General features: G+C 43.9%; 1 protein-coding gene across 2 annotated transcripts; it reads right to left on the bottom strand.

Annotated features, from left to right (window-relative positions):
- Positions 1-1,239: 1,239 nt before the first annotated feature.
- bcorl1 (BCL6 corepressor-like 1) lies at positions 1,240-23,228 on the bottom strand. Of its 2 annotated transcripts, none has more exons than XM_083785349.1 (12): positions 23,144-23,228; positions 13,679-13,772; positions 10,973-13,585; positions 10,526-10,655; positions 9,784-10,236; positions 7,990-8,177; positions 7,462-7,728; positions 7,199-7,365; positions 6,756-6,901; positions 6,079-6,156; positions 4,701-4,875; positions 1,240-3,112 (listed from the first exon to the last, which is right to left on the bottom strand). In XM_083785349.1, exons 2-12 carry the CDS (start codon positions 13,682-13,684, stop codon positions 2,749-2,751), a joined length of 4,587 nt encoding a protein of 1,528 aa, XP_083641475.1. In that variant the 5' UTR covers positions 13,685-13,772; positions 23,144-23,228; the 3' UTR covers positions 1,240-2,748. The 2 variants fall into 2 exon arrangements, with proteins under 2 accessions (XP_083641475.1, XP_083641476.1); XM_083785350.1 differs by lacking the exon at positions 23,144-23,228 and adding an exon at positions 16,559-16,589.
- Between the last annotated feature and the right edge of the window lie 313 nt (positions 23,229-23,541).

Genomic DNA, 23,541 nt, shown 5'->3' with positions numbered 1-23,541 from the left:
TTTTTTATTTTTTGTTATTATTTTTAGTTTTCATACTGAAAATGGTAGCATGCTAATGCTAAGTTAATGCTAACATGGTAGCATGCTAATGCTAACATAATAATGCTAACATGGTAATTAGCATTAGAAAATGGTAGCATTAGCATGCTACCATTTTCAGTATGAAAACAAAAAATTACAACAAAAACAAATAAAAAATAAATATATATAAAAAAATAAAAAATAAATCTATCCATCTATAATGGTGAAATTTTTCCTAAAATTTGTAAGAAATGTAGACATAGGCTAACATTTAGATGTGGCGGCCATCTTGAAATAGCACCGCCATATTTGATTCTTGGATGGCTCGGTTAAAAAAGTTAAAGAGGTGACCCAGAGGCATGTTCATGCCAAATTTCACGCTTGTATCACCAAGCGAACAACCGTTCCAATGATCTGCTATATTGCACGAATTTTGTGTGCGTGTGTACATCTGTAATCAACGTAACCCGAGAACCGTTCGCCCCACTGACTTCAAATTCGACACACACGTTCCACACACCCACAGGGAGTGCAGTGCCCGGTCTCGAGTCGGCCGCACCCATGGTTGTCCAGAACCGCCACAAAAGGCCTTTTTTATTTGGCGGCCATCTTGAAAAATTACCGCCATATTGGATTTTTCGCTGGCTCGGTTAAAAAAGTTAAAGAGGTGACCCAGAGGCATGTTCATGCCAAATTTCACGCTATATCGCCAAGTGAAAGGTTCTCTCACAATATGGCTGTTAGCCGCTGTACTACTGGGGCAGCGCAAGCAGCCACGGACAGCAGTCGGCACATCAAAGGCAAAGACACGGCTGCAAAGTGCTCGTTAATGGCTGGTCATCGGACCAAGTAGAGTCTAGTGCCCTCCAGTGGAGGGAACAGGGTGGCAGTATTCATGACGGACGAGGAATTAACGCACGGACGACCAATCTAGTTCCCATTCCACTTTCATGGTCGGAGACAAAAACCTATCCCATCTCATTTAATCTCAAGAATAGTCTGAATAGAGCACCCAAATGTTACCCAGAGATGAGAACAAACAGCAGGCGGTTGTTTGGGGGAGATACAGCTTCAATATTCACTTAGTTGAACTATCATGGACGCATAATGCACTTTGACAAAGAGGTAAAAATAAACCCATCAATTCACAATCATGCTTTATTCTTATTGATTTCTTAAAAAAAGAAATAAGAATCAAATTAAAGGTTCTTTCCTGCTCTCGAACAAGTCTTACTGGATGTATCCCATTTTTTTTTACTAAACTATACTTTCTTTACATTTCATTTAAATATTTTATTAGTTTGTGACTTGAAACAAAAAAACTTCATTGATTGTCAACACAAAATCTAGTTTAGCACCAGTACAATAAAACTGTACTTTAGCTTGCTGAAACACTGTTTTTGAATCAAGGGACAAAAGTCTCAGAATAAAGGGATCCTAATGAGTAATACATTTCAAAATGAAGCACCAACCATACAAAGCAAATTCCATAAACAGTTTTTTCAAATAGATAAAGGTGAAATATATTAATGGCTATTAAATTAAGCACAAAAAACAAACAGTGTAAAATAAAACATTTGCAACACAAAGCACAGTTGGGGTGGAGGTGCCGAGAGATGGTGGTCCATAACCGTAACGCCATGAGGACAGAGGGACGGTGGCTGCAGTAAAAGAGGGCATGTGGCTCCCCTCCTGACAGAACTGGTCAAACACGGGGAGCAGGCTCTGGTCTCCAGAGATGGTATTTACTGTTCCTCTGAGGGTGATCTACATCATTCTCTGTCCGTTCAGGAGTGCGACCTGGGGGAGTGGAGAAAACTACAACGGGACCTTGCAATACTGTGCAGTTCTGTAAACATATCATTTGTAAGGTCCAAAAAACAATCTATCATCTGGAGCAGCGCCCAGGGAGAACCAAGATATCACATAGTCAAATGTGCACAACAAATAGCAAAATGTGCTAGGAAATAAAGCGTTGGTACAAGCTATATATGAGCTACATATCCATCCAGTTATGAGCTGGTGAGATGGGAATGGGTGTTGGGGGCATGGAATTCAGATTCTATGCTGGGTGGGTATATGATTTTTTTGTTTGCGAGTAAATATATGTGCCATGGTCTCTTCTCTCCAGGTCTCCCAGGTTGACAGAGAAACCATCTGGGCCAGTGGGCCTCCCTGACTTTGTTAGCTGGCCATAAGCCTCTTAGCTTTACGCAAGAGTTCACCAAGATAAAAGCCTTGGATAATCTCCCATCGAAAAATATTCGCTTTCCCTCAGGAACAAAAAACTAAACAAAAAAAAGAGTCCTCAACATAATCAATTCCTTGCCACGAGAATACATTTATACAACCAAATGTTTTAACCCTGATGGCAAGATATACATACTATACACCACCATGTACATACATAATTATTAAAAAAGGGTTTTCTCAATAGTTTCTCAGGTAGGCAAATATACCGCAAGATAGGAACCTGAATGCTGCTTTTTCTGGCACTGACCACTCCAATGTGCCAGTCCTGGAGGTGGCGCTGCTGTGACCACGTTAATTGCCTTGCGGCTGAGGTCAAAATTTCCTAATTGGGAGTGTTAACTCATTGCTGTAGCTGGAGTTTAATAACCCTCATTACAATGGACGGAAAGGTCTTCCCTTAAACTGGGGGTTGACACACTCAACACATCAAAAGAGGCTATAGGTTCGATGTCTATTAAGCAGAGTGGCAAGGGGCTACCGGCCACGTGGTTTGCCTTTTTTTTTTGTCACCACCACCGCCTCCTCCTCCCCCTCTTGCAGAATGTGGATAGAGGATCCCAGTAGTCTTTGAAGCTCCGGAACACACCGCACCAGCTCCACCAGCCCCTCCTCCCCATCATCCTCCTCCTCCTCCTCCTCCTCATCGTCTTCCTTGTCCTTGCATTTGTCTCTATGGGGCGTTGCCAGCACCGAGCTCACCTGGCTGACCGACACTTGTCTCCACAACTCCACCCTTGACAAGCTCACGACTTCCAGGTGTGGGTAACGTGCCCTAAATATCCGCGCCGACATCTTCAGACGCTTGAGGACATCCGTCAGCAGGAACCAGTTGCAAAAGCTGCCAGAAGTGGAATGTGGTTTTGCATTAGGCAAAGGTGTGCAACAAAACAACTCAAACTAGATGTAATTCTGGGAAATTGCAAGTTTGGTTGCACTGACCACACTTAGCTCGCTAAGTACAGTATGATGATGATGTATTGTCCCACATGACGTCACATGCCACCACACAAAGGTTTATACAGAATGGTTATCTAGAATAAAGTCGGGCAATAACTAGTCTGGTTGCCTACTGCAACTACACTAACTAGAAAGTGTGGTTGCACTGACTACACTTATGTACAGTATGTACATAAAAAAGTACTGTACAGTAGTAGTACAGTATGATGATGATGATGTATTGACGTCACAGGGACCCTGATAAAATGTATATGGAATACGTAAATAAATATAATAATAATAAATATGTAAATAAATAATAAAGTTGGCAATTAGTATAGTCTGGTTGCCTCTGGCCGGCCCGTTCCCCGCGGGACAGGTGGATGGGTCAAGGTTTTCATCACAATTATCGCTGGGCGGGCGCGGTAAAAAAACATTCCGCTACCTCTCTCTCCTACTCTGGCTCCCTCTCCCCCTCTCTCCTGCTCTGCCGTCTCTACTCCTCCTGAAATTATCTAGCTTGTTCAATGTGTTGCTTACATGAAAGGGGGCTTTAGACCCTGCCTTTTTGACCACCGGGGGAAAAGTGCCCTCTCCGTCCTGAATTGGAATGTAGCATTTTATGTTGAAAGAATTCCCCTCTCGCCCCTCTGAGGCTCTGAACCTGTTCGCATCATCAGCGCAATGAGCGCATCTGCACTAAATCTTTCTAAATTGAGCGGGTACAGGCTTTAGTTTAGACATACTATTGGTCCGACTGTCATTAGACAGACAACCTACCTCAAACCCTAACCGCAAGCACGGGAGCAGCGCATGTTCGACCGCATGTCCGACCGTTGTTTCTGCATGTCGGTCCGTTGGTGTGTCTAATCTGCGTGTGAATCCCAATTGAGCGCGATGCCGTGCACAGTGTGCGCACACAGAATCATAGCAGATCTACAAGCTCACAACGCGTAGCAGTGCTTTCTGACTGACAGGCACTTCTAGGCAATCAAGCAAATGATATCCTACTTAATATTAATAACAGCAAAGCAAGCAACTGCTCATTTTACTTTGATAATCAGAAATTTGGGCTGCAGGGCAGACTGTTTGGGTAATTTCCTATTGTTTAAAAATGAGATATTCCTCTAAATCTGGGTAGAAATGTAAAAAATGTAAAAAATAATTCGAATTCCAGACCCTGCCGTTAAAATTCCCTTTGCACGTCCCTGACCCCTCCCTTCTCTCTCGAAAGCAATAATGGACTGGACTTGCAGCCAGTCGTTAGGATACTTTTTGTTTTTGCGGGACGGGGGGTGGGCGGGGTCGTTTAATAATATATTGTTTTACGGGGCGGGTTGGTGTGGGTTGGCTCCCATGCATGGCGGGCCGGGACGGGCGGGTTATGAAAAAAAAGCTGGCCCACGCATCACTAGTAGACAGAGACATTACTTAGGGCTGTAAATAAATGTACGCATTATGTAATCATGCCATGCACTTTGCCAACTCACCCCTGGGTCAACGACACTTGGACATGGTAGCAGGGTAGGAGGGGTTCGGAGGAGAACTCAAATAGTAGGCAATCTTTGTCTGAGTCTCTCTCCATCCTCCCCCATCCCTTCTCCTCCTCCTCTTCCTCATTTCGCTCAGAGAGCAAGAAGTCCCAGCACGGCTCATGGTCAGTCTCTGTGAAGAAAGGTTCGCTGAGGTGAGCAGGGGAGTGCAAGGACTCATACGGATCTGAACTGCCAATAAGCAGCCTCTAAGAGAAGGCGTAGGACACCCCCTAGTGGACAGTCAAATCATACCAAGCATAGTACTTGATTCAGAATCACTGCTGGAGACGATCTGAGTGAATAGCAGTGACTCATGTTGCAAATCAGCGTCCTTTTGATACTGAGCTGCAGTCTTGCAAATCAGTATTATCAAGACATTTCTATTGCAAGGACATTTTACAGGTCTACATTAAAGTTTAAAACACAAACCTTAAACTATAGAAGCAATGTTTGACAAAATGTATATTAAAATCAGGTGGTGCAGTAGCAATAAATCACCCAATGTGATAATGATTTAGTCCCTAAACCTCATTTTGAATGCTGTGGCCCACCTTTCCTAGGCACCACGATGGCTACTGATTACTGCACTGCCTCGCTGGCTTTCTCCAACTGCTCATATCAAATTCACACCCCTGATGGCAGAATGGAAAACCACTAAAGGAGCCGCACCCCTGTACCTCCAAGCAACGTTCAAGTCCTAGTCCTACATTCCAGTCTATGTCCTGTAGCACCTTAAGTTTTACCTCCCCTGCAGCTGCATGACCATTGTTCTACCTTGTCCTATCATGAATTGCTCTCCCTTAGCCCATTTAGACCAGAGGACGATTCGATAAATGTCTTCTAAATCATGAACAGCCTATGTTTCTATGTTAGTGGTGCTCAAACTATTTCATGTCAGGGAGACCCAGAATGATATGTATTTGGCCGCCGACCCCCATCTCAAAAGATGTAGTTCCGGGGACCCCCCCCCCCCCCAGAAGCAAAGGTTTTTAGTTTAGCCTAACAAAGCCAGCCTAAATTGCACATGCTACGTTTTCGTTGCAAGATATTTAGTCTGGGAAACATCTATGGAGAATCGTTGAGCCCAACCAATCAGTGAACTATGGGAAAATAGTTCAGAGATGATGAGCAGCTCCACATTTAAAACAGCAGCAATGTGGCTGCACTTGTAGAGGTTAGTAGTTAGTCGATGCTGCAATATAATATAAAGCATAAAACCACAAAACAAGTACTATTGCACTCATAAGTTGTAACTTGTATTACATAAGTTAAACATCTAGATCTATTAACATAATGAAAGGTGGCTGGGAGAATCAATAAAATAATTTCTCACCAAACAATGAGCTGCTGTAGAATTCCCAGGGTAAACTAGGATCCTGTTCACCGCGGCCCTCCAGGTCTGTGAAATATTCTGTAACACATGAAGGAAAAGTCTTGTATGAAATTCTGACCAAAGGCAGAAAGAAGAGACAGAGGTCAAGAAAGAGTCATTTCTCCATACATGTAACACACCACATTCTGCTCAACAAATACAAAAAGGTGTGCAGTAGTAGACACTGTTTTTGGCAGCAAATTTTGATGTTAGTTTTAGTCATAGTCTCTTGAATAGTTTTTATTTAGTTTCAGTCACATTTTAGTCACCTAGAATGTCTTAGTGTTAGTCTAGTTTTAGTCGACTAAAATGTATTTTGGCGGGCCCTGATGCCGTCGTAATGACTGTTTTTACACTTGCTGAAAATAGCTGATCTACAAGAATGTGAGCTTGTAGATCGGCTATTTTCAGCATGCAACCAAGTGTAAAATGACTTATACTGGATCTCTTGTCCACTATAGTCCCTTCCTAACATTTTAGTATAGTTTTTATTTGTTGACGAAATTGTCAGTATATTTAGTCTTTAGTTTTAGTCATCATAGCTTAGTTTTCATTTAGTTTGTCAGTGGAAAAAGGCAGTCGACGAACATTTTTCGTCTTAGTTTTAGTCGACGAAAACAACACTGGTAGTAGCTTACCTTTGAGGAAGGTCTTCATGTCTGGACTGTGAGCCAGCTTGACCGCGGTCTGTCCAGAGTAGGTGGCCAGCGTGGGGTCGGCACCGTGATTGAGCAGCAACCAAACTATCGGGAGATTATCGCTCGCCACTGCGTCATGAATGGGTCTGAAGAAACCAAACCAAAACGTCACCGTTATCTGAACCAGAAATAATATGGCTTTACAACAAACCTTAACTATATTAAGATATATGAATTATACCAATTCATCATTTATATGGAGTATTAGATCAAATATGAAAAAGACAAAACCTACAACAAAGACATATTTTTAACAAAATATACAGAAGATAATTCCAGGAATAATGCCCAATTACAATGTGTACAATAACATTTTGAATTATTGCTTTTATTTTATTTATTATTGCTGTGACATTTCTGAATCATACAAACTGAATCCTCACCGTGTTCCATCCTGGGCACTGCAGTTGACATCAGCCCCGTGTTTCAGCAACATTTGGACAATCTGAGTCCAGCCTCGGGATGACGCCTCATGGAGAGCTGTGTAACCTGCATTGTCACGACGATTGACCTCCCGGATATCCTTCTCAAGACAGTAGAGAACTACATCCTGAACAAATCGAGTAATAAACACATAAGTGGCGTGACATTTACATTGGTAGAGGGTAAATGAAAGTGCTGGTACCTAAGTTAGATCAAAGTTTACCTGGTAGCCTAATCGGGCCGCTCGCTGTAACAGGGTCTCCCCAGCATTCTTGTTAACAATCAGGCGGCGAACCTCCGGTGGGATAGGCCTTCTGGGAGGAGAATCGGAGGCGCCGCCCTTTCCTGATGAACCTCTCTTAGTCGATGGAGGAGACGGCAAGCCCTTTGGAGAAACTGGTAGGCTGGCTGGTTTCTTTGCATCAGGGCTATCATCATCTAATGCAAATGAGGCACAGCGCTTTCCCAAGCTGCCACGTTTGGTCTTGAGCTAGAAGACAGATTTTTGCAGAGTAATGAGAAAGCTGCGTGCTATGGGATCTCACTGAGCGCAATGGAAACTCAGGGCAATCGGCTCCACACTCCAGGACTCAGTTCAGTGCAAAACCAGCTGCCATGAGCAATCAACTAAACAGCCTTAATCAGTAAAGCCACAAGAGGGCACTGCAAGCTAATCTATTTGTGGTATGAGGCGCCTACTTTCCAACAGGCTGCATCATCATGTGAGATGCACTGTGAACAATCATCCTACCTTCTGCTCATCACCATCACCCAGGTGCTTGCTTTTGAACTTCCTCTTTCCCGAAGGCTTGTCGCTGCGTTCTGGAGAGGCCTCACTCTCCTGGTAGCGAACTGACCCTGAGCGGGTGAGCGAGGGCCTCCGGAGAACAGGCTCTGGGCTGGAGGCACCGAGATTTTGATACTGACTGGTCTGTGAATCTACAATGATTAAAGATTATACAAATCATGCCATAGATAAAGAATATATATATATATGAAAGGTATATAGGTAGCTGTAGAGGACAAACAATTAGGAAAATATGGCCAGTACAGTTTCACTAAAAATCACTATAACAGCTTATAGAGATCCAGTTGTTCAGAACCGTATAATATGGAGACCGTCGACACTGACAGAGGGCCCAAAAGAGTGATGTGTGAGTCAGAAGTCAGTTGGATTGGCGGTTGTAAAATTATTATACATAATCCACAAATCCCCATATATGGAGTACTTTGATGGGACAGAAGACTTACCGACATAGTAGTCTGGCCTGGACTCTATATTTGGCCATGGCTAACAGAACACCATATATGGGCATAAAAGGGACACAGTACACTTCAACATGGCAATTTTAATATAGCAGGGCTTGACATTAACACATTCCATGTAACTCCGTTACCATAGGCGGGATCGTGAGGCCAGTGCCAGTGAAATGTGCGAAATAAGCAAAGAAGAAGAGCCACATCCGCCCAAACCCAGAAGTGATTGCCCTCTATAGCTGAAGTCTAGACTCTCAAGTCTCAAGTAAGTAATAAATCTTTCCGGACAAGTGCATAAAAATTGAACTTGTCCGTTGGACAAGTTACTTCACTTTTTCTGTGTCGCCCCTGTTTGGCATTATTGTCTGGCTTTCCTAATAATTACCTTTACAATATTGTTAATAGCCCTAGAATGCCTGTGATCTTACATACATTTCATGTATTCCAAATACACAGCCATAGATCTGTCCTATCCGCACACACATGTTTAGCAGCAATTAAACTTGTAGCACTGCGTGTGTACTCACAGATATTGTCCTCTAGGTTTCATATCAATTTGAAAGTTCTGGCAGAAACGCGTGTTAAGTAAAATATTGCCTCTTTTCCACGAGGAAAAGCTGGACTGAAAATATGAAAACTTCCTTTGAAGTCTGTTTGGGAAGCACAAACATATGGGGCACAATTGACAGGTGTCTTGTGATTGTGGGGTGATTGATCACACAACCTATCTTTGTGTGCCTCATACATTTGTGCTTCCCAAAAGGAAGTTTTACTATGTTCAGTCCTGCACTCATTGCGGGCCCCTTGCCGGAGAGAATGTCGTCTGTGTGCATCTCGTGGAAAAGTAGAGATGTTTTATTAAGTACATGTTTTTTGCCAGAACTAATTTTTCTTTTTGCCAGGAATTAATTATTGGGTGAAGTTAAAATGCTGACAAGGTTAGACTGCTAACCGATCTATGACTATGACTGTGTATTTGGAATACATGAAATGTACAGTATGTAAGATCTCAGACATTCTAGGGATATTAACTGAAAATATTCATCTAACATTCAACATGTATTCACCAAAACAAACTAACTTGATTTAAAATGTATTTGTGTGTGCTCATGCTCTGGACAAGTGACTTTTGTGCCCAGACAAATGAATGGGAAATGTACTGAAAGTGCCTCAAAACGTTAATGTCATGCCCTGTATAGGATATCATAAACTATGACCCATAACTTATATATTATTTTACTTTCTTCGAACTGCATCTAGCAAGAAAAATATTGTTAAGATGAAATACCTGGTGCTATTTCAGTGTCTCTGCTTGGGGAGTCGGGTGTCTCATTCCTTTCTCTTTCCACCACCTTGTCCTTCTCGGTGATGTAATCCCCAGTCTGATATTTCCTGCTGCGGCAGCGCCGGCGTTTTTTGCGAATAGATGAGTCTCCTTCTCCACCATTTGTCTTGACCTTGCCCTGATCAGCCTGCTCCCGCAGCGGGTTGGAGCGAGGCCTCCCTCTGGGACGCCGGGCAGGGTGGGTGGGAGGGGGTGAAGGCGGCGGCGAAGTTGGGGCCAGGGGAGAAGGGGTAGAAAAGCCCCAGGGATCTAACTGGGTCTCATCCGCTCGCCGTCGGCCCCTCCTAAGTCTCGGCGTGGAGCTCTCTGCAGATTTAACTTCCTTGCGCTGTCTGCCGGAGCCTTTGAGGGAGACTGAGGTCTCTAGACTGTGAGGACTGCTCACACTTTCTGTAACTGTAACATACACATACACGTTAAAAGTACGGCGGTATAACCATTTCTTATATATCTAGTACAACAATCTACAACATTTTCTGCCCACTTAACGTGTATTACCACTCCGGGGGATTTCTCTTGCAGAGCCGCCAGTAAAACCTGTTCGATGTCCACAACAATGTACAGCTACGTATGTGTATGTGCAAACTCTAAGCACATGTTTTCTCTTTTCTTTTTCTGAACACAGTGAGAAGTTCTGTTTTAAGGGCATTAAATGTCAGAGTATTATAAGAAACAAAAGACTTACGTGGTTTGTTGTGAGTTGCCTGTTCCACTTTGTGGGGACTGCACTTGTCCTTTGGAATCTCCTCTTTCGTCTGCAGGAAAGGTTTGTCCATGTGTAGGCTCTGCTCTTGCACAGGTGCACATTGTTTCTTCTGTTGAAACACACAGGGGACAGAGTGAACAGACTGTATGGGGACACTATTGATCACAACACTTTCATGGTGATGGAGAGCGTGTAATAGAACAAGACTTTATAAAGCCCTTTGAAGTTGAATCATCAGTCAGTCACACAAGTAAATACTTATAATTATGAAATGTATAATTCAAAAGCTGTTTCTTCAAAGCCAATAAATATTACAACCTTATTCCTGAAATTACCAAAAGGGGTGAGTAAATGCACTAAAGCTTAGCTGTTAGCTTTGACATTGGATAGATTTTCCACAGCAAGTGTAAAAGTAATCTACAATACCTTTTTGGGGCGTGATGCTTTGGTTGGAGTGCTTTCCTTGTCTTTCTTTTTCTTTTCCGTTGCTGATGGGTCTTGTGGTGGCTTCTCCTTAGCTGGCTTCTTGGGTCTAGGTTTCTTTTGTTTGACAACAGCAGCTTTTGCTTTGGAGGGAGATCGCTCTTTGGTTCCGTTTGTTTTCTTTTCAGCGTTGTTGTCTACCCCCACACACTGACCAGTAAGTATAGACAGAACTATGCCATCCAGTTTTTCATTTGGAGGACTATCTAATGGCCCAGTTTCTTTTTTCAATATGTCCCCCTCTAGCACCTGGGCTAATTTGCTCTCCATCCGGTTGCCATTTGTTGATGCATTACTTCCAAATATAGTGGACTGGACAGAAGGCTTTGAGGAGCATTGCTTCTCTTGCGGTACCATATGCTCTCCCTGGCTGCTATGGATTCCAATATTATTCTCCCTGGGCTCAATGACACCTGCCTTCTCAATCTGATTCATCATTTGCCTTGAATCCCCTTGAGGTATCAAACTTTTAAGCTGTTTCCCATCTTTCTTTTCTATAGTCCTGAAAGGGAGATATCCAAAAGAAGATGTCTGTTTGGACTGAGTGTCGTGGCTACACAAGAGCGGATTTACAACATCAGCTTTTCTAGGTGCAACAGGTGTAGGCTGAGCATATCCTTCGCCAGTCAACACTGTTGTTTCAAGAGCTTTCTGTTTCACAATTGACTCGAGATTAGATAAGGGGGACTTAATCCTGTCCCAATTGTCATTGTCCATTTGTGGCGGGTGATGGGCACTCTGAAACTTGGAACCTTCTGCACTTGCAGTGCCCTTGGCCTTTGGGGATCCTTGTGAGACTTTTCTCTGAAGAGAAGTGGCTTGGTGAGGAGGAAGAAGAGGTGGTTTTTGCCATGCTGGGTTGACAACAGTGGTAGAGTATGGCACTGCTGCTTTACTAGTTCCACACTTGTGATGAGTCTGAGCACTGGCAGAGCCCAACATGGTCGCTGGGGCTATTTTAGATGGACAGCTCTTTGTTATGGTTGTACTGCTGCTGTTCACATGTTTGACTCCGTGAACATGCTGGTTACTCTTCATCAGATAGGATGGCTTCTTTCCTTTTGAGGCCAGATGTTCCCCTTGATCAATGATTGATATGAACTCCTGCTTAGCAAAATTCTGAAATTCATCAACAAAAGTCCCTTTTCCATCCTTGCCACGCAAAGTAGAAGCCAGTATAGGGCTGGCCACGCCAACATATGTTCCGGGTATGCTTTTTATGGATTCTTGTGAGGATCCTTTGCCCCAGGATGACTTGGACTCTGTGACCTGGTGATTTGCAGGCCTATTTGATTGTTTTGGATGAGATCCATTTCTGTGGGTACTGGGTAAAATAGGGTATTGCACAACTGAGTTATATGGGGTAGCCTGGCTCCTTTTCTTATTCAGGGAATCTCTCTGATTTGATTCAATATGGTGATGCTCCACTGGAGGGTCTTTAATACATTTTGGACGTTTTGACTTTGCGGACAAATCGAGAGGCACATCCTTTGGTTCGATGGGGGAAATGGCTGCATGGTCTTCTGGAGCAGATGGGGGCTTGGGTTTTAGACAGCCTACGGATGTTTTGTCTACACTGTGGCCTTTCTCCACATGGTTCAACAGTCTGCTCTGAGTGGCGATACCGGCCAGCGCAGGGCCACAGCAGATGGCAGCGGTAGGAGACAATGTGAAACGTGTTGGTGGGGCAGACCCTAATGCTGGGTGCTGTAATGGGAGTGTAATAGCTGGAGAGGCCACCACTGATGCTAAGGATTTATGCTCCCCTACCGATTTTGAACTCTTACTCAATATTAGGTTTGATTTAAGTTTTGATGTTGATTTGCCCGCCTTCTTCTCTGGCACAGGGTTCCGTCCCACGGAGAAGGGGTATGGGTAGGTACGTAGTAGAGGTGTCCCTCCGACACCCGAGCTTTGAGGCTGAATTTCTTTCTGAAATTGACTGGCCGTGGCCTCTCTCAAAGCTGCGATCTGACCCAGTGCTGGTGGGAGAGTGATTTTACAAAGTGGAGAGGTAAAATTGGCGGTGGGAAGGAAGGCGACGGGCTGGCCTGGTTTAAATAAGGTGGAGCACTGAAACCCAGGAGGAAGACTTATGACCGATTGTGTCTGCGTATGAGATTTCTTGCTGGATTTCACATTGCTGTGGCTCGAGTTGAGCGAGTCCTCGATTCGTGCGCTGCTGGCCCACTGAGGTGTAGGATTGACTCCTGTGCCGTCGCCCTTGAGTTTAGGGAACTCTGCCCTTTTGTCCAGTCTTTTGTCAGAGCTTGGGAGGGGAGGGCCTGACATTGGGACATTGTTGAGTTGTTGTTGAGGTGGGGTGACCACCTCGGGGCTGTGGTTGTAAGTACTTGGCTCCGAGCAGGGCTTCACCATCTTACAGTCTGTTGTCGGGGTGTTCTTGTTTTGCTGACTGAGAGTAACATCTCCTCTCAGCTCAGGGGGCAGCATCTGAGGGGGATTTCCCACCATGCTAGCAGACGCCTTGTTTGGAGCACCGATCTCTCTGCTCACCGTGCCTCCATCCCCTACATTCATTAGTGTAGGATCCACCTGAGTAATAAAAAGACGTTCATGGGGTCAGTGTTAATTAGATAAGGGGAAAAAATTAAATTAGCATAATCTGCGTAATAGAAATAACAATACCTGCATAGATGTTTCTTTAACACAACATCCCTCGGGAGGAGGGTACTGCTTTGTGTCAGTCAAGTGAGTGTTTTCCTTGATATACGGTAATATGCTGTAGAATACAAAAGGTGGAAAAAATAAAACACTTTAATCATAGGCTACATTATTTTTGGGAACAATAGATTTTCTATCAGCAACAAAAGGCAAGTGAAAACTTCGTCTCTTTGAAATTACGAGATGATACAGGAAATCATAGTTCGGCACATTACATAGAGGAACACATTTGTAGGCATGACTTCATATTTGGCCTTTCCTTATCTACACCAAATGTGTGAAATAATTTGTCTTTGCTATAGGAAGACACTCAGTGAGTGAAATGATCTTGATTGCATGAACGAGGGGGGGGGGGGGGGGGGGGGGTAATTAAGCCATCTCAAACATTTGTCCCGTACTACCGCATATAGTTACATTTACCAAGCGTCCTTGGGTTTCTTGAAAGGCGCTATATAAATTCAAGTTATTATTATTATTACTATTGCATTGTAAATGTTGACCAAGTCATGCAAGGGAAACATGTGGTAAGGGGAAGCGGTGTGTTGATATTTGTATCTCTTCTACCCATAATTCAATAAATACACTAACCTAACCATAGGCTCTGCCTTAAAAGTTTTAATCCACTGCACTTATACATTATATTATCTAAAACGGATCAGTTTGTAGTAGGCTACTCATATTACATTTTATAAGGAAGTGCATCTTCTGTTGTAGCCTATATGCGTTATCCATGTAACTGTCCTGCAGTTTGACAGTTCATCTTATCTGTGAGTATACAAAAAAATCAATCCATTACTTGCCTTTTAATAACCACCAGACAAACAAAGCACGGAGTTTGAAATGAAAATGACACCTTTTATGACCAAAAAATATAATAAAAAATAAAAATTGTATAAATAGAAAGGACGTGAATTATAACAATAACACTTAAACTTGATATTTAAGAGGAAACAATGCCATTAACGCTGGCGACATGCAGACACACACGCCACACACAAACACCCGCTGGTATCCGTGTTCAGAGGTGAGCGCAGACGAGCGCATCTGCAAGTAAATTAGTCAACTATATACGAAAAAGGGACCACACAAAAATCCATGTCAAATCTTACGGAAAATGATAAACCGTGTTGTGCTTATCTAAATGTAGCTCATCTTGTATACATTGACGACGACTGACATGATGATGACACCCCTGGCATTGGCACTGGCACACCATCTCCGCTGGAATCTGCGAGAGAGGACCGAAACGGCTCCGCGGCGAAGCCGCTTTGGCATCGCTGAATGCGAGGAGGGTCTGCATTCATTACCGTCTAACATCATGTTGCTTACAGCCTAGTTTGTCTTTGTGCTGCAGATAGCCTACCCTTCGCTGTCTAGTAACGTTACCCCGCTACAGCATTTTGAATTAATCTTCTCCGATGTAGGCCAGTAATAGCCCTATAAATATACATTAGGCTGTGGGCAACATCACACAGTCAAAACAAACAAAGTCCTCATGACCACCAGTAAATGTATCACAGATTGAATAAACCAAATATTCCATTAGCCTGAGTCTCCGACTGTGTGTAGCATATACTTCCTCCCGGCCAGTTCAGTAGGCTATCCAGCCCAACAACAGCACAAAAGAGACACGTCCCGACGGTCCCGAAATATGTCAAGTCAATTTATGAAATAAGGCAAAGTGCCGGATCACAAGCAGATCGATTTCGTGGCACCGGGAACGTTCGCAAAACAGCAGGCTACGTTTGTTCTGTATCAAAAAATCAGCACGGAGAAACTCTGGAGAGCTCCGACTCGCTCGCTCGCTCGCGGGAGATGGCGAACAGTCACCATAACGAGGATGACAATTGCCTCTCTCAGGTGATCACACACACACACACACACACACACACACACACACACACACACACACACACACACACACACACACACACACACACACACACACACACACACAGTCCAAAGACAAACACGACCCAACTGAATATACGTTAACCATGGTTTCCACACAGCCCGTGTCATTTTTAAAACCCGCGATTAAATCATTCGTGATGTGATGTAGAACATGATGGGCATACATCAGTGAGCGGAGAATTCCACACATCAAAGGCTCGGGCTGCGTCGTAGTGGACACAATGTGGCAAAACTGCCGCCGCCGTCCGTCCGTCACATCGCTGCCGATAAGATACTAGTCTCAACGACGTGCATTCAAAAAGCCTCAAATCACGCGCAAACAAAACTCACAACGACCACCCCTGGTATCTCTACATCTATAAATAGACAACCAGGTAGATCTACATGATCAGTGACGTGGTTTTAAACACACAACATAACCCGATCAATGTAACCCGGCTGATGACAGAACGTCACAATGTAGCCTCCTGACATACACCACAACGGAGTTTCTCACAAAATGTTGTGATCAAAAGTAGTCGACTGGACAACTGACTGGACAACGGAGGGGACGAGGGGTGGGTTACACTTAACTTGTGGACACTGGGGTAGTGCCCCGGAACGGACAACACTATGAGAGGGCAAACAATATTCAACTCAAATATCCAGTACCACAAATACTGTTCCGATCCATGCGGAGCGAAGTGTCCCTCTGCATTACTCCCAGTGGTGTGCATGTTTAGGCAGGCTACTGTATTTATCCCCGACCGACGCGAAGTGCTCCGTCTCTCGGATCGGCCCTTCGCGGAACCGCTTCTGTGTTGAAAAAGCGTTGACGAAGCTCGAGCCGAATCGATTACTGTCGTCCCCGGACTCTCCCCAAATACTGAATAATTCTAAAGGTAATTAGCGAGCAAGATAAGATGTCTAATGACACAAACAGTTACCAACCCCTTCGTCCGAATGGAACGGGAGCAGCAGCATACACCGCGACTCACATAGCAGCCCAGCCTCTCTCTCTCCCCGCTCGCTGTTGTTCACTAATCTCGACGGTCTTCGGTTCTAAAAGTCCGGGGGGGTTCGTCAAGACAGTCCGTACCGTATCTCCAGCCTCTAGTCTGGTGGGAGAGAGGGGCAGAAGGTGGACGGCTTAGCATGGGATGTGTAGTGTTTCTTTATCCACGCCCAGGCGTAAGAGATGGTGGGCTGGGAGGCGTATGGACTGCAGGTACCGGCATGCAAAGCAAACTCCAGCCGCTCAAGGGGAAAGAGGGATCGCAACCAGAGTGTAACGGTGCGCTATAAACTGAAATGGCTTATCGAAGTAAGAAGTGATAAATTGTATATAATTTTTCAAACCAAAAGAGACGCCAAGTATAACTGTACGGGTGTATGCATTTGAGTAATAAACAAGTCATCTTACAGAAACACACGAGGCGAGGGGTGATGGTTGCTGAATGGACTTGCCAAATGCAAAAAAGAGTGGGAGAGGTATGCTTCTATTGCAGCGGAATTAACACGAGGAAGCAAGATCCCGGGTGTGTGGGGCACTCCAGTTAGTTACATGACAGTACATTTTAGGGACTACACTACAGAATACAGATTCATATATAGGAAGGCAGATGGAACAGAGACTTCATTCTTTTCCACAGACATTGAGCAGAAAGTGTATGACAAATAATTGAGAGTGAGACACACTGTCTTTAAAGACATTTTGGCTATGGGTGTTGATGGCATTGTCGAGTTTAAATGAGACCTAGCTAGTGACCTTTAGTTAAAAAATCACACTTGTGTGAAGTGAGGGATGTCTTCTTTTGTAGTCACAGAGGGGTCCATAGACTTGGCTTCTACACTGTATATGTTTCTTTTCCCTTTTTACCTCCTTTATGATGAATTCCTGTTCTGTTCTTTGGCTAAGACTCTAAATGTTTTGATGAATTGAACAAGGTGGACCCTCTTGTAAACAAGTGTAATGCTTTATTGGGTCTTCCACTCACAGTTAAGTCTTTGTATTGAGTTGTGCTTAAATATACTGTAATTCTGCAAACTGTTAATAAATATTTAAATCAATCACACTTGCATGGCTGCTTTCTTACTGTTTCTTGTGAAGCTTTTTACACATTGGTTACAGTTGTAGGCCTACCGTTTCTTTTCTTTATCCATCCTGGCTTGTTTCTTGTATGAAACAAAATTATTAAAATATATGTATTTATATCGGCCACGTGACATCTTACGTTCTCATTTAGTGCCCTAAATAAACATTAAAGTCCATATTTGGCTGGAAAACGATTTAGGCCTACATCAGTGCTCTAAACATAAAACTCCCAAACTTGGCTGCCATATATGACACTGTATCTTCAAACGCCATGTATTGGAGGGGCTAGCACCCCTCAAAAGAGTGCATCCCTGAAAACACAACACAATTTAGGGTCTCTATAATATTAATTGTAGGCTACTACCGTACTATCTCCAAACGGTTGCTCAAATATATACTGTTAACAATGCAATCATATTCTTAGACACCAATAGACATCCAAATACGTGTTTATCATTCACTTGATGGTAACTGGAACAGTGGATGTGTCCTCCTCGGAATTTAATTAACTATAATCTGGTTAAAGACCAGATTGTAAATGAAAGTTAGAAGAACTGGAACATTGGATTGCAAAAACATAATAATAAGTATAATAATAATAGTAATGGAATAGAAGGAAGTCAGAATAAATGAACATAATAGGTTCACAATGACGGATCCAATGGACTATAATGGACCTCTGAAATTGGTTCTCAGAGTGGAGCCATCCATCCATCTTCAACCGCTTATCCGTAATCGGGTCGCAGGAGAAACAGATCCAGCGGAGAGCTCCAGACCAGACCCTCTCCAGAGCAACATTAGTAACTTTTTTATCCTAACTTTTTTTTAACCCACAATTTTGTAACCCATTTTTTCACCCAGTGTCAATTATCTAATGTAATCCTGGGTGCTACACTTCCTCTGCCAACCCAAGGACTGTCTAAAGAGGACAAGAAGCGAAGACCGTACGGGCGCTCACATGGTGCTCCATGGAAGGAAAGAAACATGCGCAGTTGCAGACCAAGGAAGCTGAACGCGGAAGTGTTGGCTGCATAAAGCCCATTGCGCATGTTTCTTTCCTTCCATGGAGCACCATGTGAGCAACATGGCGGCGCCCTTACGGTCTTCGCTTCCTGTCCTCTTTATACAGTCCTTGTGCCAACCTGGGAGGGCAGAGCGGACTGACCTCATGCTTCCTTCTATGCATGAGGAGTCCAAGCTGCTTCTTTTCACCTGCCAGGGGAGAGTTTCCCCCGGCCGGACGTAGCGTGGAAGGAACACGTTATTCTGACCAGTTATGCAAACTCCACACAGAAAGGCCCTTTCACCAACCCCGCCTCGGGTATGGGCACTGCTGACCCGGAGGAGGGAGCACGCCCACAGCGTCCCCAGCGGAAATCGAACCCAGGACCTTATAGCTGTGAGGCGACAGCACTACCGACTGTGCCAACGTGACCCCTTAACATTAGTAACTACATCCTGGGGATCCCGGGGCGGTTCCAGCAGATATTGGAGATATAAACCCTCCAACTCATGCAGGGTCTCCCCCCAGTGGGACGTGTATCGAGGACCTCGCTAAGGACTCAGGGAGACGCCCGAGAGGAATCCTAACCAGATGCCCAAACCACCCAACCACCGAGGGGAGCAGACAAAAATAAAAAAATCACACACACCCATGTGAAGTGAGGGGCGCTCTTATGAGCATATACATCATCCTCATTCCGGTCAATCACATTTTGCATCCTCACTTTTGTCTTCAATGTTTGTGTTACACAATGTTTGTGTTTACTGTTTACACACTCAAAGCTGGCCATTTATTGTCAATGGGATTCAATGTTTGTGTTTACACAAACACTCAAAGCTGGCCATTCATTGTCAATGGGATTCAATGTTTGTGCACACTCAATTGATTAGAGGTTTGATGTGCTTTGTGCGTGCGTGTGTGCTCTCTCGGCTCCCATTTTAACTGATGGGGATATAACTTTGTTCACCCATAATGCGCTGCAGTAATCTGATCCCTGGTCAGCTAGTCTATCACAGCAGCACTTGATTCTACCAGCCCGAGCCCCACGGGCATCTGCTGTTTTCACACCTACAGCCAGCATACAAAGGATGATTTGTTGTGTATATTAGCTTGTCTGACACCTTGATCAAGTTGAGAGAGCAACTGCAGAATGATCATTGCGGCGAGAGGCAAGCATGCAGCCAATACACGACGACTGCGCAACAAAATGGGAATGGTCCTAGACCAGCGCCGGTCAGGAAAAACAATTGAATAAAAATAATGACAATAAGAAAAGAAAAGAAGAAGAAAGATGACAATAGACATTCAGACTCTTCTGACCCCCTCTCCGGCACCTATATATGCCCATGAGAACACTTGGCACATTTTATTTATATATATATATATATATATATATATATATATATATATATATATATATATAGCCCAATATTTCAACACATGCCCATCTGGCTTTGTGTGTTCCGCCCGTGACGTCATGTGTGTGGCCAATATGGACTGTGGTCTATGGACTTTTTATGACAAGATTTCTTCTTTACGGCCAAGTCAATGGCAAATGCCGTAATGTCATCATGCAGTAATCATTGTGATAAAAGGCACCCCTTTTGATTGTCTAGCTTTCGGAAATTACATCAGACAGACTTTTCTAATGTTTGTTTAGATCACTTTAAACAAACAGAGTAAACAACCAAGTATGTGTACTTTCTAATGTTTGTTTAGAGCACTAAAGGTGATGTCACGTGGCAGCCGAGTCTATGGACTTTAAATGTTTCTTTTTTTTTGTTCTCTTTTTTTTTTTTAAACAGCCAATTGAACAGTGAGATGCACTGTGCTAGTTGCCCACTGGACCTGTATCTAGCCTCGGTCCCAGGCTTACTTATCTGCGAAAAGAAAAGCCTGGTCACAACGTAAGGCAGAGCAGCTATCGGCGGATGTATCCTCCAGAACACCCGTCAGATGTATTTCCCCCGGATACGATATTTACCCGACCAATCAGAACAACACTTGTTTCATTCGCGGAAAATGTAAACTGATTTGTAAAGCATCAACGTCATTTCCTTGGGCGATACTTCTGCTAAATCCTGCAACTTCCGCCCAAACAAATGATAGCCTCTACAGCGTAGTGTAGGTCTTGCCAAGGGTGACCTGTATCCCACTTCACCACAGCAGCTTGAATTAACTCCCACACTGTCCTTAGCCTGGCAGGTCTAATTTGTAGTTGTACTTGTCCCTACTTGGTTTGACTGAACTCTCTGACTGTGGAGACGTTTTGTCAGCATGCCTGCAGATAAACAGTGATGAAGGAGATTATGCAAAAACTGTCACACTCACTCTGAGCAGTGAACACTATATCATGGCATTAAAGACATGTTGCTGTGCAGTGTCAGTCACATACAAACTTTACCCCCTCATGTTTAACTGAGCTCAGACTGCAAATGCTGCAGAGGCTGAATTTGGACAACAGAGCATCGTCCAATACACAATCAAAATAATACTGGGCAAATTCATAATGATGATCAATACGTAAAGAAATAGAACACATGAGTAGCCTGAGTTTAACAGTAGACATCATGCAACAAGAGAGTGGCCATTGACTAAATTAACTTGCGTGATGAATGATTAAAATGACCATATGTATATAGCATGTAAGACAAAGCGCTATTTTAAATATATGCCTTTAAGCTTATCAGTCAACTTGATGACCACTTACTCAAACAAAAGCACTGGAGAACAAACACATGCAGAAGCAAGAAAGAGAAACTGACCATTTCAGGCTGACAGGCATGACACCTCTCATTTACATGATATAACCAGGGAAACTGTTTGAGATGTTGGAAACAAATACACAGCTTGGTGGTCTACTTGTATGATTCTGACTCTGAGTTATATTGTTCCCCATAAAATACAATAGTTTGTTATCAAGTAGCCTACAGTAGACCACGCGTCTTAATTGGTATGTCTATTGTGGCATCGTTTTAGACCAATACATTCCCAACATACTTTTCCTAAACACTTGTGGGATGGAAGACAGTATATACTATAGCTACTTGTTATTACCCAGCCACGATGCCTCTTTATCGACTTGCAACAGATATAGGGCAACGACGATCCTCGTCCATCCAACGAGAGCGTTCGAGTAGTAAACTGTATGTGCACTGTGCGAGTAAATCGCTGCCTGCATGTGTGTGTGTGTGTGTGTGTGTGTGTGTGTGTGTGTGTGTGCTAACATGCCCTTCGCCATTCGCGCAGCAATGGCAGCGAAGCAGGCAGGCTGCGTATAGGCTAAAAACAGGCAAATCGCTGACAAATGTCCAAATGTGGAATTATGAAACCGAAACATCTATCGAAAAAAAGAAGCATCGCTGATCAGCACCCTGCCAGCGTTATAAGCATGAGACCAAGAACGAAGTCGTCAGTTGACACTTGGCTCGCTGGCATTGTGTCTGAGCTGGGGGGTGACCCACACACACACACACACACACACACACACACACACACACACACACACACAGAGCACAGCGCTATCCCGGTAGTGACCGACCGCTCCGCTCGGGGCTTCTCCATATACACGAGTTTGCTTCACAGGCTCCACCACGGATGTTAAAACTTGTCATGCACACAATTAAAATATCACACATGAAAGAATATGGCAAGAGATGCACAATATAACTACGGGAATGCCTATTACACGAAGGAACCGCGTTTACTTCGAAGGCCTGTCCTCAAAGTGGGTGTACAACTAGTCTGTACATGGTCATCTGTGAGTCATATTGGAGATTATCGACCCCATTTCGGCAGCCATGGTGTGTTGCCTATATGCAATATGTCCCGTCTAAGTTCGTGGTTCACCTGCCTGGGCAATGTTGAATGTCAAGCCGAGGCTAGGGGATGTGGGGAACAAAACGCTAAGTAAAAGTCAGTCACATCTCCTTGTTAATAGTAATGTCATGGACTGTTCTAAACGTTCGTTTAAAATGGATAGCCGAATCGAATGATGCTCTTATTTGCCAGGTTAATGGTGCAACGACAACAAGCAGTCCATGTGGGCTGACAAATATCTGCGCGGAACATGGTCACGGTGTCAAGACTGTCAGTGGTACTCAGTGGTAACTGGTGTAAAACAGCCCAAATGCAATAGCTCACGTATAATGTCATCATCACGATGTAGAACTTAGGTCTGCATACATAGCAGCCTACACGTGACACGTTTCTTTATAATGCCACGGGACACAGAAAGACGTACACAACCCTGCAACCACTCTCGCTTCTGCCAAGACAATTGAAAACTTGAAAATAATTAATAATATACCAATATCCAGGTCAAAGTTTGGGAGAGTTCACTTGCCCTCAATGGCGTTGTGCAATGCCCCCTTTAATGCCCCCTGCTCGCCCGTAACGCCTTTGTTATTAGTAATCGCATGGTATTGCACCGCCTTACCTTGCGCTCCAAACTGCCTACCAGAATAGTCACAAAGCCTGCACGCAGCTAAAACAAGCTATTGTTCTGTAGTGAGATACTTCTTCCGTACAGGGCTAAAGAATATGATTTGAAAGTAGAATGAAATACAGTATGCAATTTTGGCTTGTCCTCCTCGCGATCTTCCCTTATTGCCAGTTTTCAGTCTGCAGCAGCTGGAGATGAAAATCGCGCACCCTGGGTCCTAGCGCCGGGTAAAGCCCTACAGGTGAATAACAAATGGACTAGGCCGGTGTAGTATCGTGTCTGTGACTTCATTGGAGTCGGAAAGACAATTTCTCAACTTCTCAAAGCAGACTAGACTCACTAGAGCCTACCTTTTCACTACCGATGGTGCATATTCTGACTGCAAGAGATGT

The sequence above is a fragment of the Protomyctophum parallelum genome, assembly GCF_964188405.1.
Source record: "Protomyctophum parallelum genome assembly, chromosome: 16".
Lineage (NCBI taxonomy): Eukaryota > Metazoa > Chordata > Actinopteri > Myctophiformes > Myctophidae > Protomyctophum > Protomyctophum parallelum.
The sequence above is the reverse complement of the archived record's forward strand: the minus strand, read 5'-3'. Positions and strand labels throughout refer to the sequence as shown.